The following is a 16809-nucleotide window of genomic DNA, read 5'->3' as shown; positions in this document are numbered from 1 at the left end:
GGATTGAAAATATTACCAAAAATAGGTTTTTAAATCGTGTACCTGATACACGATTAGCCCTAAATCGTGTACCCGGTATATGAGTGCCTCTTGATCTGGCACACGTAAACTGCCAATGTGGCAGTCATGCAGCGTTGACTGAGGTAATTGTATACTCGATACACGATTACCTTAAGTCGTGTACCGGGTACACGACTTTCTTCTCCATTAAACCGTCGCGCGATCCTTCTTCTTCCTCATCTAAAAGCTTCTACTTCTGTCTTCCCCGTCCAAAATCGTCTGAAAACCTCGTATCATTTTGCCTCCATTTAACCATCCGTCCAAAATCGTCCAACCGTTCGTCCAAAAGCTTCTACCACTCTTTGACTGAGGTAAAAAATTTTCCCTACATTGTTTTCTAATATATAATCTTCATATATATATCATTTTGTTTGCATTTGGGCTGAACTTAATGTGTAGTTTATGGATCCATGATTTATTTTTGGATATATGTTGAACTTAGAAATTAGATTTTGTTGGACTATGTTTATGGATGATTATGTTTGTCTACTTGTTGGGCTATTTTTTTTTTTTTTTTATGATTAATTTGTAGGATGATTATGTATTTGTTGGGTTGAACCTAGAAATATATGTATATGTTTATAAAAATAAAGATTGGTTCATATATATTATTTTGTTTACATTTGGTTGAATTAAATGTATGATTCATGGATATATTATTTTGTTTTTATTTGGGTTGATTTAAATGTATAGTTTATGGATCTTAGATTTGTGCTGATTTAAATGTATAGTTTATGAATCTTAGATTTAGGTTGATTTAAATGTATAGTTTATGGATCTTAGATTTGGGTTGATTTAAATGTATAATATTTAGATCTTATATGTTGAACTTAGAAATTGGATTTTATTGGGTTGATATATTAACATATTTTTTTTTGTTAATTATAACCGTTGAAAAAATCATAATAAATATGTCGATACGTCTGAAGATTTAGTTATTCTTGAACCTAAAAATGATGAAGACAATGATATTGATGTTGAAGTTGATGAATTATTTGAAAATGATAGTAATGGGAAACATGATCTTGAGTTGGTACCGTCAGATATGTTCACCCAAATAGATTGGAAAATTACAAATTCAACATGTGAACTAGGGTCTACTTTGGAGAAAAGGAGTATAGGTGTAGATAATTGTAGTTTAATATAGAAAGGAATGTTGTTTAATACTAAAGAAGATTTACAGCTTGTTGTAAAAAAATATTGTGTGACAGAACACTACAAGATTATTGTAGTGGAATCAAATCAAGATCTTTCTAATCCTGTACAATTATATCAAATATATATATATATATATACATTGTTCACAATCGGTATGGGATAGTTCTTCCACAGTAGTTTTGAGTTGTCGGAAAAGGGAGGCATTGCACAACATACTATTCCATTTGATCACCGCATTATTCCTACGTTGAACAGGCAGGTTTTCTTGGGTTGCACAAATCGGTTTTATCTAGCTTGATTGACACCTTATTACTGCTCTAGTTGAGCGTTGGAGACCAGAAACCCACACATTTCACCTGCCTTGTGGGAAATGTACAATCACGCTACAAGACGTTGCCATATAGTTTGGGTTACGAGTGGACGGGCAACCATTGACAAGTTCACTACAATATGATTGGAAGAACGTTTTTGAAGAGCTTTTAGGCTTTCTACCAGATGATCTGAAAGGCTCAAGATTGAGTATCCCCTGGTTGGCGTCCCAGTTTCCAGAATTACCTCCCGATGCCAACGACATCAGCGTACGTAGGTATGCACAAGCATACATCATGCAGCTTATTGGAGGATTTTTGTTCGTTGACAAGTCAAATACTCTAGTGCATCTCATGTTCCTCCCGATACTGTCTGATTTCAAGCATGCTAGTACGTACTCATAGGGTGGTGCATGTCTTGCATGGTTGTATAGAGAACTTTGTCGGGCTACCAATGCACAAGCATTGGAAATAGCGGGGCCACTAATACTAATCATCATCCACTTAATGCCAGGTATTATTTCATTTATATATTTATTTCATTATCATTTTATGTAGGAATATAAATTAATTGTATTTTTCATAATTTTAGATGGAGTGGTGTATGAGATGCCTCTAAATAGTTAGTAAATATGTTGCTCGTGTACCAAAAAATATTTGACAGACTGATGCACAATAGGTAACAAATGTATATATAAATGAATATTTAAACCATTTTGGATGTATACTTTTTTTTTTTTTTTTGTCAGATTATTTGGACGTCATACATACAACAGATTTGGTCATCCATACCTGATTACTGTCGTGATGATGAAGACATTTGGTTGACCGTTAGCCCTCTTATATGCTTCTATATAGTAAAGTGGCATCATCCAGATCGTGTATAGAGACAGTTCGGTCTGCGACAAACGATACCTTCGTTGTCCTATACACTCCCAGCACTACACCAGATGATTGATTTGAGAGGTAAGCACGACCAAGACTGGCATCGAATCCATGCGGAATATATATCCTATTAGCATGGACGACATGATCGTTGTGCACAGGGAGAATTAACAAATGGGTCAGCTGTATCAGATGACTACTTTTCCTAGTACAATTCAATCACGAGGCGATTTATCACACCTGACGACGCTTACTATTACTGCATGGTAAGAGATTTAGAATCAGACATTTTCTATATATATGATATGAATATTGTTTAATATTTATTTTTTTCCTTGTACAGAATAATTTTAATGAAGATGTACAACAATATTCAGTGCAGCACAACTTACTAGACTTGGGTTCAATGTGTCAGCAAACATTGGTCAACATAGAAGGTATTATTCAACAAATAAGATGACTCAATGTTGCTGACATCGATTGAAGACGTATTTGTCGTAGACGATAGGGACAGGGTGAACCTAATTTAGAGGGACACGAAGACAACCCCCATGAAGGGCTAGGGCCAGGGAGGTCGTTTTTAAATTTTATGTAAACTTTTGTTTTCAAATTGTAAATTAAAGAACTAATTATAAATCTTCTTTAATGTCATGACATTTTTTTTTTAATATGAGTGCAAAATAGTTATGTTTTCATTGTAGATTAAATATATAATTAAGTTTAAAAATGAAGAAATTTGTAGACCTGTTCCTAAAGTCTTAATATTGTTGTACATCTCCAATTAAAAAAAAAAAATTAGTCAATCTATTTTTTAAAAAAAAAAATAAATAAATTATGGACCGGGTCCACGATTATGGCAATCGTGCACCCGGTCCACGAGTTTCAATACGATCGGTCAACCAAGTCAGCCGACGTGTTGCTAACTGGATTAAATGTTAATTGTGTACCCCATACACAATTTTGCCACATGGCAATCGTGTACCCCGTACACGATTTCACTACCCTACTTTTGTTAATAGTTTCAATACCTACCTATTTTTAAAAATACTTTCTCATATACCCCATTTTTGTCAATAGTTTGAAAAAAATACTATATTTTTTAACACGATCCGTTTGTTTCGTATAATAAACCTTTTGAATTATGTGATTTTATCTGAGTATATTGTAAAACTCTTTTTCTATTTAGAGGTTCACTTGATGAAGATGGTTCTAATATTATGAACATTATACCATAGTAAATTTGGATCAATGGTATTGGCATGCATCTTATCCTAAAAAGTCGGAGTTACAATTTCTTTCTTGTAGTTATTGTAAAAAAAATTATTATAAAAATGGTCTTTAATTTGACTACTTAATTCTTGTCAGGGTTTAATCATGATTAAATTTCTTTTATTATATAAAACACAAATCCGGTCCCAAGACATGATTCCCCATATATACATATTTAAAAAAAAAAATGTTTTATATATCTTAATTAATTAATTGAGTTATATATGTTGAAGTTAATAAATAAGGCAAGATTTGAATGAGTTGATTGTTAGATTATTAAATGCCCAGTGTTTGATTTAAGGGATCATTGCAGAAAAATAAATAAATTGGTAAAAACGAACAAATTTTGTGAAATGGATCGTGTAGAAAATAGTTATAATGTTTTTGTTATTTATGTTAATGAGAAATACATAGCTATAATTTGTTTATATTTGTGATTTGCTCGACGTGCTGAGGACAAAGTTGGTAAAGGTTGATTGCTCACATGGCTAAGCTGGTCCAAATATATCTTTTCAAACATATATATATTTTTTAAACTGCCTTTTTTATTTTTTATTTGACAATGATTTTAAATATATATATACATATGGTAAAGTAGTACGAAAATTGGCCAGAAAATGAATTTGTTTTATCAAATTTTTAGAAAGACAAAAATTGAAATTATGATCAATAAAGTTATTTTGTCTCATCCACCATGTTACACTAATGTCCAAGACTTATACATCCCAACACAATATAATTTGGGTCCTTATTAATATTTGAGTTCAGCCAAATATTACTTAGGGGTAACAAGAAGTATTTTGATCATTTGCAATTAGGTATATTACTAAAGACATTATGAACAAATTTTTTTAAATTGAAAATTTTCTATAAACACATGTAAAAACATGAAGCAAACTTTATTCTTCATTGAATCTCTCATTTTTAAATTTCAATCTGGCTTAGCAAGTTAACTACGATCATCACATGTTTTTTTCTCCTTTGGCCCACCCATCATGAATCAATCAAACTTAAATAAATTCATTATATAATCAAAGGCATGTGGGAAAGCCAAAAAAATATCAAAGCTTTTTTATTCACTCATTTGAACCTAATTACACTGTGCCCACTTACAAGACCCGCCAAAGCAAACCATTCCTATGTCTGCACGACTCTTTCTATTACAAAGAATATGCATGTTGCTGTCTGAAGTGCTTTTGTCCTTTTTTTCCCCCTTCTTTTTCTCTTCCCTTGAAAGAGATGAACTTCTTGACATACTGAGCGGTGAAAAACATTCAAAAAGTACTTTCTTTTGGCAAAAAGTGCTTTCTTTTAGCTTAGATTTCTGTTAGTTTTTATACGTTAAATGTGTTCTTTGATGCCTAGGAACCAAGGACTTTGGTTGAGTTAGACGAAATTTGAAATTAAACTGAATAAAACGGCTTTAAGAATCTAAGACATGAAAAGGGGAACAAAGGAGCTAAAAAATGCATGCAAGTGATGCCTCAACGCTAGACTCGGTGCCAAAGACCTAAGATTGCACAACAGGATAGCGCCATGGCTCTTCCAACTTTGAGTAATAAATGAGAAAATATACCAACTTCAGTACTTCTTTAACTGATGACAAATATAGATGTAAACTTATTAGCTTATTCCATTATGTTCTTACTAATTATTACTGTTTTGTTTCAGTTCATAACTCACTTAAACAAAAAGAAACAGATATCAAAATTCAACAATGGAACATTTTACCCTTGGGGAGAATTGAATCTTCATGGGCAAAGCAAAAGAAGAAAGGTTTTTTTTATTTTTGCCATAAATTTTGAACCTACAAGACCAAGAAACCACTAATCTCTATTAATTTGTAATATATGACTGTTTCTGGTGTCAGAGGAACCCAAATGAAATGCATGTACTATAACAATTCAAATTTTTTTCAAAGATAAGTATGTGGATTGTATTAATGAGGAGGAAGAAAAGAATGTCATTTTCCAGTATGTTGTTCAGTTTATGTGGCTATATGCAACACTACCACAAAAACATAACAGTGCATAACTCCAAACTACTAACACATGCTGTCAAAGTAACCTGTATAAACCACAAGCTGATTTAGTTACAATCCTATCTCTTTCTCTCTCCTAATCCCAATCATACACTAACTTTTTGCTTTCTAATAAATCTCATGTCTAAGCACAACTATAGCACAAAAACAATCCCTCCTCTTTCTCCTTCTTTTTCTCTCTAACAGAGGGAAATAAGCAAAAACAGAAAAAAAGAAAAATGGTAACTTGTTTATGGTGAAACTCTTAGTTTCTATTGGCTATGATATGGCTGTTTTAACAGTTAATTTTTTCCTTTTTATCAACAGGTTCTGGTATCAAAACATGGGAGTGGGGGAGGAGAAGATGATGCTGCAGTAGATTTTTGGGGAAACCCAGTGGACAAATCAAAAAGAGGAGGATGGCTTGCAGCAGGGCTCATCTTAGGTTCTTAAATTTTTGTTTGGTTTTCACAGAACAAAATTCTGATTTCACGAAGGTAATGAGCTGATAAATAGTAATTCTATATACAGGAACTGAACTCTCTGAAAGGATATGTGTGATGGGAATATCAATGAACTTAGTTACATATCTAGTTGGAGATTTGCATCTTACTTCAGCCAAATCTGCAACTATTGTGACTAATTTTCTTGGTGCTCTTAATCTTCTTGGCCTTCTTGGTGGCTTCTTAGCAGATGCCAAGCTGGGAAGGTACCTCACAGTTGCAAGCTTTGCTTCTATAACTGCTGTGGTAAGTTCTAAGCCATTAAGAAATGACTTCAACAAAGAAAAATTCACTTCAGAATTTAGCCTCAGCCTTTCTGGTTTTTGCAGGGTGTTATATTGTTGACATTGGCCACAACCATCCCTGGTATGAGACCCCCTCAATGTGATTACTCCACAAGACAACTTCATCAATGCATTGAAGCTAATGGTGGGCAACTTGCCATGCTCTATGCTGCACTTTATACTATAGCACTTGGTGGAGGGGGGATAAAATCGAACGTTTCAGGATTTGGGTCTGATCAATTCGACACTAATGATCCGAAGGAAGAGAAGGCCATGATATTCTTCTTCAATAGGTTCTACTTTGCGATAAGCATCGGGTCGTTGTTTTCCGTCACTGTGTTGGTTTATGTACAAGACCATGTGGGGAGAGGATGGGGATATGGAATCTCAGGAGGGACCATGGTGATTGCTGTAATTGTACTGCTTTGTGGGACATACTTTTACCGGTTTAAAAAGCCTAGAGGAAGCCCTCTAACAGTGATATGGAGAGTGGTGCTTTTGGCTTGGAAGAAGAGAAGTCTCCCTCACGCAGCTCATCCAAGCTTCTTAAATGACTACCAAAATGCCAAGGTTCCATACACCTACAAATTCAAGTAAGTATTTTTCAGATCTATCGATAAATACTTATCACATACTCTGTCTTTTTCTTTCCCTCTCTCTCTCAGTCTCTTATTGGCTCACCAATGTCATAAGTTTGCATATTTGATCAAATAACTTCATCTTCCCATCTTTCTATCTTTTGTATATCCATAAAATAACTCCATCTTCACAATTCTGCACTCAAACAGGAACTTTCTAATATGCCTCCTTATAATCATATATTATCAATGATGATAGAAGATTTGAACCTATAATCATACTATGTCTATGTAGACCTCATTTTTTCTTTATTGATTCATTTCCTCCAACCAAAAAGAGAAGTATAAATTGTTAGCCATTCTATGAATAGAAGACCACGAACATTCGCAACGTTTTACATCTTGCTTCTGTTTAATGATTACTTATTTTTTGTTTTAAATGTGTATTATAAGATATACTGCAAGATGCATTGAATAGAAACAAAAGGAGAAAAAAACATTACTATGCATGCTTGTCTTGTTCAACCATTCCACATATAAATTGGTGCATTCACTTCACTTTATTCATTTGGTTATCTCTATTATTATTTGGCAAGAACATAAGAGTAATGAAAATGTATATATTAGGTGTCTTGACAAGGCTGCAATTCTAGACGAGTATGCTGTCACTGATCCAAACAATCCATGGATAGTCTCTACAGTCACTGAAATTGAAGAAGTGAAAATGGTGTTGAAGCTCATACCCATTTGGTCCACTGGCATCCTCTTCTGGACAATCTACTCACAGATGACTACATTCACAGTAGTACAAGCATCCTTTATGGAAAGAAATGTTGGCAGTTTTGAGATTCCTGCCGGTTCTATGTCAGCCTTTCTGTTCATCACCATCCTGCTCGTCACTTCATTGAATGAGAAACTATTCATACCGATTGCTCGGAAGCTGACTCACAATGTCCAAGGTCTCACAAGCCTTCAGAGGATTGGGATTGGACTGTTTTTCTCAATTTTTGGCATGGTGGCTGCTGGAGTTGTTGAGAAAGAGAGGAAGACCTTCGCAGTCGAGCAAAATACTCGTATAAGTGCTTTCTGGTTAATACCTCAGTTCTTCTTGGTTGGTGCTGGAGAAGCATTTGCATATGTCGGACAACTCGAGTTTTTCATCAGAGAAGCACCGGAACGAATGAAATCCATGAGCACAGGACTTTTTCTTAGCACTCTTTCCATGGGATTTTTTGTCAGTAGTTTGTTGGTAACAATTGTAGATAAAGTAACCAACAAGCAATGGCTGAGAAATAATCTCAACAAGGGAGACTTAAACTACTTCTATTGGCTACTCGCAGTGTTAGGCCTGCTAAACTTTTTCTTTTTTCTTCTCCTTGCCCGGAAACATCAATATAAAGACCAGCATTATGTCAGCTCCAAAGACAACAATGAGGAGCTCAAGACTTCAAATGACATGATCGCACTTGAAATGGAGGGGTCAATAAGCATTAAGGCAACAGAAACTTAAGAGTGTGTGGTTCAAGGTGTCCCTTTTAGAACTCAAGGACACGGTTGTACAATATATAGAAGAGATCTTGCTCAAGTAAGATCGTTGCTTCAAGGTGCCCCTTTTATAAGCTTAAAATCCTGCATGTACGTTTGAATATCTCAAAGCCTGTAGCTACAACCATCTTATGCTTTTAGCATTAATGAGCAGATAAGCCACTGCCATTGTCTTCCCCTAGGTTTTATATGATCTAAATCATTTAGCATATTTCAAATAATATTCTCAAGTCAAACAGGCGTGCATTCATTTATGCAAACAACCGTGTTTCATAGCAGGTTTCTTAGAGAAAGTATCTTTCATCAAATGCTTTTGATAGACATTTCATTGTCAGACTGGCAATAAATTATTTTAGCTAGCAACTGGACTCGGAAGGATGAATAAAGCATAAAAGCCTTCATTGTCAAGTAATTAAAAGGAAAATAGACTGCTCAAATATAATTCTTTTCAACATCGTCCAAGATACTTAAGAAGTAGACCTGACCTCTAACAACAATACATGTTTCAAGAGGCAAGAGGAGAAATTGGAGCCGGAAGGTGATCTACAACTATTGGAGGTCGAAGGGCCTTGTGCTGTTCCACCTTCTGTTTACGAGCTTTATACATTTCTTCTGTTTCAACCACTATTAATCGCTTTACCTATAATCAAATAACAAAGAAAAACAAAAACAACATTCAACATTCAGTCTCCATGAGGCTTTTCTGTAGTGTGTGCATGTGCGCAGTAGAGAACAAGCATATAAAGCAACCTGTTGAAGCATTCCCCTAACAGTAGGTGTGTTCCAGCGCATGACAGTTCGGTTGCATTTTCGGAGCCGCAACGCCTCTAATGTACGTCTGTGAAGTCTCCTTGTTCCTGGCATGCCTCTCACTAATGTGATATAAAGATTAGGACTCCATGCAATTGGGACATTGGCTTTGAAGGCCTTGAAGGCATTCATGTCCAAGATCTCCAAAATCTACAAAACAAAATAAAGTTTAAGAAACAGTTTTCTCTGCATACACATCAACAATCTCATCTAAGCACCTCAACAACATATTTTAGTTTGTTGAGCAGGAAAACTTCTGCAGTTCCCAAATTTCAAGTAAACAAATGATCATCTTCAATAGATTGAAAGCTCTACAAATGCTAGCTGCACGACTAAAACATAAAAAGATATAGATGATAGTTTTAAGTAGAAACCACATCTATGCCACGATTCGTCATCTCAAATAGATACTTCATCATCATATCCACTTGAAGCTTTCTATAAAGTCCTCTAAAAGCAATGTTCTAAAAAGTACAAAGTTATGAAACACAGACACAGATATGCATACAGCGATTTATCAATTTCTAAGAAAAATTACTATAGGGATACGTCGGAATTGACTTTGGCTTGAGGATAAAGATGCATATTAATTAACTACCAAACTAATAATTTAGGTTAAATTAAAGGAGGTTTCAAAAGAGAGTGAAAAAAGAGGGAGAAAACAGAGAGCTTTGAAATTGACCGGCGATGGCGGCGACAAGGCAAGCGCGGCGAAATGGTCGATGGCAAGGTTGAGGCGTGGTCGGCAACGAGGATGACGCTCGGCGGCGACGGCGTAGTTCTGGAAAATAGAGTTGCTCAGTCGAATAAATAGGAAGAAGATGAACTGAGGAAGAGAAGATCGTATCCACTTGGGGCTTGCGTTGAAGACGAACTGAGGAAGAGAAGATCGTAGGCTGTGGGTTTGCGAGGGAAATCTGATTTTAGGGTTTGGTTGTTTTATTTTTCTGTTTTTTCATTTAGTTATTACTTATTTTCCATTTGGGCTGCTGAATTTCATTGAGTGGGCTGTGGGCTTGAAATTCAGCCCACAAAGTTTTTTTCTTTTTCTTTTTTTTTTTTGGAGGGGGGAATTGGACAAAATAGCAAGATTTGATGTTTTGGTTGGTTTTATGGCAAAAATCCGAAAATAATAAGATTTTTTACCAAATGTATTTTACACAAATAATGTCCACTCCTCTACCCTTAATATGGTCGTCCATCAGAGCTACTAAGTACAGTATAATTGCTACAGCGTGAACATAGTTGAATTAGAAATACCGGATAAATGGGCAAGTTTCGGTTATCAAATTCTAACCTAGCCAATTCGGTAGAAAAAATTGGCACCTTTTTCACCCCATTTGAATTTCAAATTGGCAGTTTTATCATATTATATTTGTTTAACTACTTTTTAAACGGATTCAAAATTAATCCATCTTTGATTTTTCTCTATTAATTTAAAATTTAATTTATTGTAAAAATCTTCACATTTTATATTATCTTATTAACTTTATTTATTTAAAATTGTTATCATGTTTTATCACATGACATATTATTGTATTATTATTATTATTAAATTTTGGATTCAATATAATATTCTATATACATTTTGTTTTATGAGTATCTCAAAAAAATCTATGTTATTGACACATAAGTAATTAGTCAATTTTGCTATCTTGTTGTTTTTGCTATGACTTTACAACAAGTTAGATTTTTTTCGATGATAGATGGGATGAAGGTTCACACTATCATAATCTTCGAGTTCTTGAGGTTTATATTCCATGAGACTCGTCCTTCCAATAATTTGTTGAATACATTCAAGGTTTCCTTCTGACAATCTTTCTATATCTCGATTGACAGTGTATCGAATGGTTCCAATAATTCAAATCTTATTCCAATTGTTGGTGATAAGGATGTTTTGAAGCTGATGTTAGTTTTATTGGACTTCCCACATAATCATTTATGTTTACTGGTTGACCATGTATGTTTTGGTGCCTAGGCGAGGTTTAAGAGATTGGTGCGATATTGTCCGCACAATGGCTTACCTGACTGTCTCCAAATGGAAATCTTTTATCACGGTTTGAATCCTGCATCGCACACGACTGCCAATGCGGCAGCAGCTAGAGGTCTGCTTGACAAAACGTATGATGAGGCTAAAAATATTCTTGATCGCATTTCGAAGAATCACGAAGACTGGAGGGAAAGCGATCAACGACTCAAAATAAGGTGACGCAAACAATGGGGCCATCGCATCCCTACAAAATCAAATGAATGCGATGATGAATCTGATATAGGGCATCACAATCAATAGTCTGGGAACGCATAAGGGGCAGGTCAATGCAATCGAGCAGACAAGCACAAGTTGTGCTACTTGTGGAGATTTGCATCCAATAGAAGAATGTTCGAGGAACTCGTAATCTGTATACTTCGTAAAGAACTATCCTTTCTCCAACACTTACAACCCTGGGTGGAGAAACTACCCCAATTTCGCGTGAAAAAATCAACAACAAAGTTATCAACCGATGGCGCAAAAAGAAGGGTCGCTAGGATTTTTCCCGCGAACAAAAGGTCAATCGCAAAATCAAACTAGCAGCTCACAGCTGCCGCTGTCTTCATTTCTGGAGAGCCTATTAAAGCAGTATATTGAGAAGAATGAAACAGTACTCTAGAATCAAGCGACTTCTATCCGCAATCTCGAAATCTAAATAGAACAGATTGCGAGCGAGTTGAAGAATAGATCGCAAGGGGCGTTGCCAAGTTCAACTAAGCTCCCTCGTAACCCGGGGACTACAGGAAAAGAGCAATGTCAAGTTGTGACTTTGCAAAGCGGAAAGATAACAGGGGAAGAGAAGAAGGAGCCAAGTAGGACTAATCCAGTTGCGATGGAACCCAAGACCCCATTGACACAGGATGACCCAGAAGAAAATGAGACGATGGAACCAGAAGTTGCGTCCACTTCTAAGCCTATGGAACAAGGAACCGTGAAGGTACAGCTGCCACCATTTCCTCAGAGACTTAAGAAGAAGAAAAATAATGAAGTGCAGTATCATCGCTTCATGGACATATTAAAACAGTTACACATCAACATCCCTGTCACTGAAGCGATTGAACAAATGCCGAAATATGCTAAGTTTTTTTAAGGACATGATGACAAAGAAAAGAAGCACAGGGAAGTTTGCAATGGTGGCGTTAATGCAAAGGTCAAAAACCATAATTCCACCGAAGATGCGCGACCCCGGAAGTTTCACAATACCCTGCTCAATTGGTGGGATATATATAGATCAAACGCTTTGCGATCTCAAGGCCAGTATCAACTTAATGCCCCTTTCAATTTTTAAACAGTTGAATGTGGGGCAGCTGACTCTCACAACAATGAATCTCCAGCTGGCGGACAGGTCCCTGGTTCATCTAGAGGGGAAGGTGAAGGATGTATTGGTCTCAATTAACAAATTTATCTTACCGGCAGACTTCATCATTCTCGATTACGAAACGGACAAGGATGTATCCATCATATTGGGATGACCATTTTTATCCACTGGTCGCGCTCAAATTAATGTGTACAAGGGAGAGATCACGTTGAGCGTGAATGGAAAGAAGCTCAGGTTTGACATTATTAAAGCGATGAAGTATCCGGAAGATGAAGACCTATCCGATTCCAACAATGAACCCAGTTGTAGTGAAGAAGAAGAGTCTAAAGATGAAGATGAAAGAGAGGATGCAACTACATCCTTAGTAACCTGTAATGTGATCATGGAAAAATTAATGTTGAATAAAGAGAGAAAAGCACAACAACCATCCTTGGAACAACTACCTACCGTAGAATTGAAAACCTTGCCAAGCCATCTGAAGTATGTTTTCTTGGGGCAAAATGAAACTCTGCCAGTGATAATTTCCTCTGTGCCTCAAGAAGAACAAGAAAATGCACTACTTAACATCCTGAGAAAGTACATAAAAGCAATAGAGTGGACATTAGTAGATAGAAGAGGAATCAGCCCCGCATATTGCATGCACAGGATACGACTCAAAGAAAACCAAAAAGGGTCTATCGAACCTCAACGCAGACTAAATCCTACGATGAAGGAGGTTCTGAAAAAGGAGATAATCAAATGGTTGGACACAAGCATTATATATCCAATCGTCGATAGCACATGGGTCAGCCCCGTGCATTGTGTGCCCAAGAAGGGAGGAATGACGGTGGTCCCAAATGCAAACAATGAATTGATACCAATGAGAACCGTCACTGGCTGGCGGATTTGCATGGACTACCGCAAACTCAATACGGCGACGAAGAAGGATCATTTCCCCTTGCCTTTTATTGACCAGATGCTAGACCGCCTAGTAGGAAATGATTACTTATGGTTTTTGGATGAGTATGCGGGCTACAACCAGATAATGATTGTCCCTGAAGACCAAGAGAAAACCACATTTACCTGCCCCTACGGAACGTTTTCTTTTCGCTGCATGCCGTTCAGATTATGCAATGCACCGAGCACGTTCCAGAGGTGCATGATGTCCATCTTTTCTGAGTATCTTGAAAATTCAGTGGAAATTTTTATGGAAGACTTCTCGGTTTATAGGCAAACATATAAAGTCTGTCTGAATAATTTGGAGAAGATACTAAGGAGATGTGAAGAGACAAATCTTGTGCTAAACTGGAAAAAGTGCCACTTCATGGTGAATGAAGGTATTGTGCTCGGGCACAAAGTTTCTAAGGATGGGCTGGAGGTGGATAAGGCTAAGAATGAGACCATTGAAAAGCTTCCACCTCTAGCAAATGTGAAGGCTGTCAGGAGTTTCTTGGGACATGCAGGATTTTATCGTCATTTTGTGAAGGACTTTTCAAAGATTGCTCGACCATTGAGTGCGTTGCTAGAGGCCAAGAGAACGTTTGACTTTGATACACAGTGCCTCAACGCATTCAAGATACTGAAGAACACATTGATAACCGCACCTATGTTGATCGCACTTGACTGGACAACGCCATTTGAGCTGATATGCGATGCTAGCAGTTATGCGATGGGGGTAGTGCTAGCACAAAAGAAGAAAACAATGTTACACCCCATCCCATATGCGAGTAGAACCTTAAACCCTGCCCAAACGAATTACACTACCACTGAAAAAGAACTTCTAGTGGTGATCTTTACGCTGGAGAAATTTAGAGCTTACTTGCTGGGATCTAAAGTGATCATTCATACCGACCACTCGACAATCAAATATTTAATGACAAAGAAAGATGCAAAGTCGAGGTTAATTCGATGGGTTCTCCTCCTTCAAGAATTCAACATGGAAATCATTGATTGCAAGGGGACGGAGGACTAAGTTACGGACCACCTATCAAGAATAGAAAATCTGAAAGTTGACTGCAACCAGTCGGAGGTGAATGCACCTTCCCAGATGAGCAGATGTTCAAAATTAAAGAGTTACCATGGTATGCAGATATGGTCAATTATCTGGTTTATGAACAATTTCCTAAAAATTACACAGCCCACCAAAAGAGGCGACTTATGCACGAATGTAAATCCTATTATTGGGACGAGCCAAATCTTTACAATAGGAGGTCAGACCAGATCTTGCGTCTATGTGTACCAGAGACTGCTCACCAACACATACTATCCCATTGCCATGACTCACCGTATGGTGGAAATTTTGGAGGTCAACACACAGCAGCAAAGGTGTTACAAAGTGGATATTTTTGGCCAACTTTATTCAAGGACGCGAGATACTATTCAATGAAATGTGACAGGTGCCAACGCATGGGAAATATTTCATGGAAGAATGCGATGCCAATGAATATTATCTTAGAATTGGAGCTATTCGACGTATGGGCATAGACTTCATGAGACTATTTCCACCATCAAATGGTCAGCAGTACATTCTATTGGCCATAGATTATGTGTCCAAATGGGTTGAAGCGGTATCATGCATCACAAGCGATGCGGTGATAGTCTCCAAATTCTTGTGAAAAATATCTTCACTTGTTTTGGCACCCCACGTGCTATAATAAATGATGAAAGCTCCCACTTTGTCAATGATGCCATCAAAAAATTGCTGCTCAAATATAATATCCACCATAAGGTCACCATCGCATACCATCCACAAACACACGGCCAAGCCGAGGTGTCCAATAGGGAAATCAAGCTGATTCTAGAGAAGGTGGTGAATCCTTCACGCAAAGATTGGGCCATGAAGCTGGACGATGCCTTGTGGGCATATAGGACCGCCTATAAAACACCTATAGGCATGTCCTCATATACGCTGTTGTTTGGGAAGGCATGCCACTTACCGCTGAATTGGAGCACAAAGCACTATGGGCAGTGAAGAAGCTCAATTTTGATTTGAAGACCGCAGGGGAAGCCAGAAAACTTCAGTTGATCGAGCTAGACGAATGGAGAATTTAAGCATATGAAAATGCCAAGATCTACAAGGAGCGTGCAAAATGTTGGCATGAAAAACGACTATGTGAAAAGAATCTCCAAGTTGGACAGAAGGTCTTGTTATACAATTCTAGGCTACGACTTTTTCTCGAAAAATTAAAGTCACAATGGTCCGAACCGTTTATAATCAAAGAGGTATTCCCGTATGAGGGGTTGAGTTAACAAATGAGGACGAGACCAACGCATTCAAAGTCAACAAGTAAATAGTCAAGATATATCATGGAGGAGACTTGCATCGTGAGAAAACCTCCATGGACCTGAGGAATTCCTGATTGAAGAAGAAATGAGCAGTCCCTACAATAGTATGTGATACAAACTCATCAGGGACGTAATTTTTGAAGTATCCTTTTTATATCGGTATTTTATGAATTTACTTTACCTCTTTTTCGCAAACACCACTTTCTTAAAAAAAAAAAAAAAAAATCAACCCTGCCTTCCATATTTTTGTCCCTCTTGATTTTTTAGCAACGATCGTGGTAAACGATTGTGGCAGAGCTACGTGATAACCGAAAAACGCGATCAGTTTGTTCAGCCCATCGCAATCGAAGAAATCAGTTTGCCGCAAAGAAGGATGCGATCACAGATGATGCGGGCAACAGAGCAAATTTGGGGGTTGTATCTTTCTTTGACTTTTTTATTCCAAATTTTGCACTCTCGCATCTCATTCTTAACATTGATAATTTTATCACTGCATCCTCTTTAGTTGACACAATCATTGAATGATTGATTACTTTAGTTAGTCACCCTATTTTTTTTTTCCGTACCAATTATGATTTCAATGATGAAACACATGTCTCTATTTCTCATCGCATGCACTAGAATCAACTTAATTTAAGTACGGTCAATTCATGAAATATTTCTAGAAGTTAGTGGTCCACCAGCTTTCTTTTAAAATGATTTTTATGAAACTTCCTGAGAGCATCACATGAATCATTTCAATCTATCAGCAATGAGGACATTGCTGAATTTAAATTTG

General features: G+C 36.8%; 2 protein-coding genes across 2 annotated transcripts; one reads left to right on the top strand and one right to left on the bottom strand.

Annotated features, from left to right (window-relative positions):
- The first annotated feature begins 5782 nt into the window (after positions 1-5782).
- LOC120088224 (Major facilitator superfamily protein) lies at positions 5783-8870 on the top strand. The gene is made up of 5 exons (XM_039045367.2): positions 5783-5942; positions 6028-6145; positions 6232-6449; positions 6533-7080; positions 7693-8870. Exons 1-5 carry the CDS (start codon positions 5940-5942, stop codon positions 8573-8575), a joined length of 1770 nt encoding a protein of 589 aa, XP_038901295.1. The 5' UTR covers positions 5783-5939; the 3' UTR covers positions 8576-8870.
- Positions 7603-10352, bottom strand: LOC120088225 (ribosomal protein L30 family protein). The gene is made up of 4 exons (XM_039045369.2): positions 10103-10352; positions 9361-9570; positions 9096-9250; positions 7603-8694 (listed from the first exon to the last, which is right to left on the bottom strand). The coding sequence occupies exons 2-3, from the start codon at positions 9550-9552 to the stop codon at positions 9116-9118; spliced, it is 327 nt and encodes a 108-aa protein (XP_038901297.1). The 5' UTR covers positions 9553-9570; positions 10103-10352; the 3' UTR covers positions 7603-8694; positions 9096-9115.
- Positions 10353-16809: the final 6457 nt, after the last annotated feature.

This window comes from Benincasa hispida, chromosome 10, assembly GCF_027475165.1.
Source record: "Benincasa hispida cultivar pf3 chromosome 10, pf3_genome.v1.1, whole genome shotgun sequence".
NCBI lineage: Eukaryota > Viridiplantae > Streptophyta > Magnoliopsida > Cucurbitales > Cucurbitaceae > Benincasa > Benincasa hispida.
Note: the sequence above shows the minus strand (reverse complement) of the source record. Positions and strands in the feature narration are given on the sequence as shown.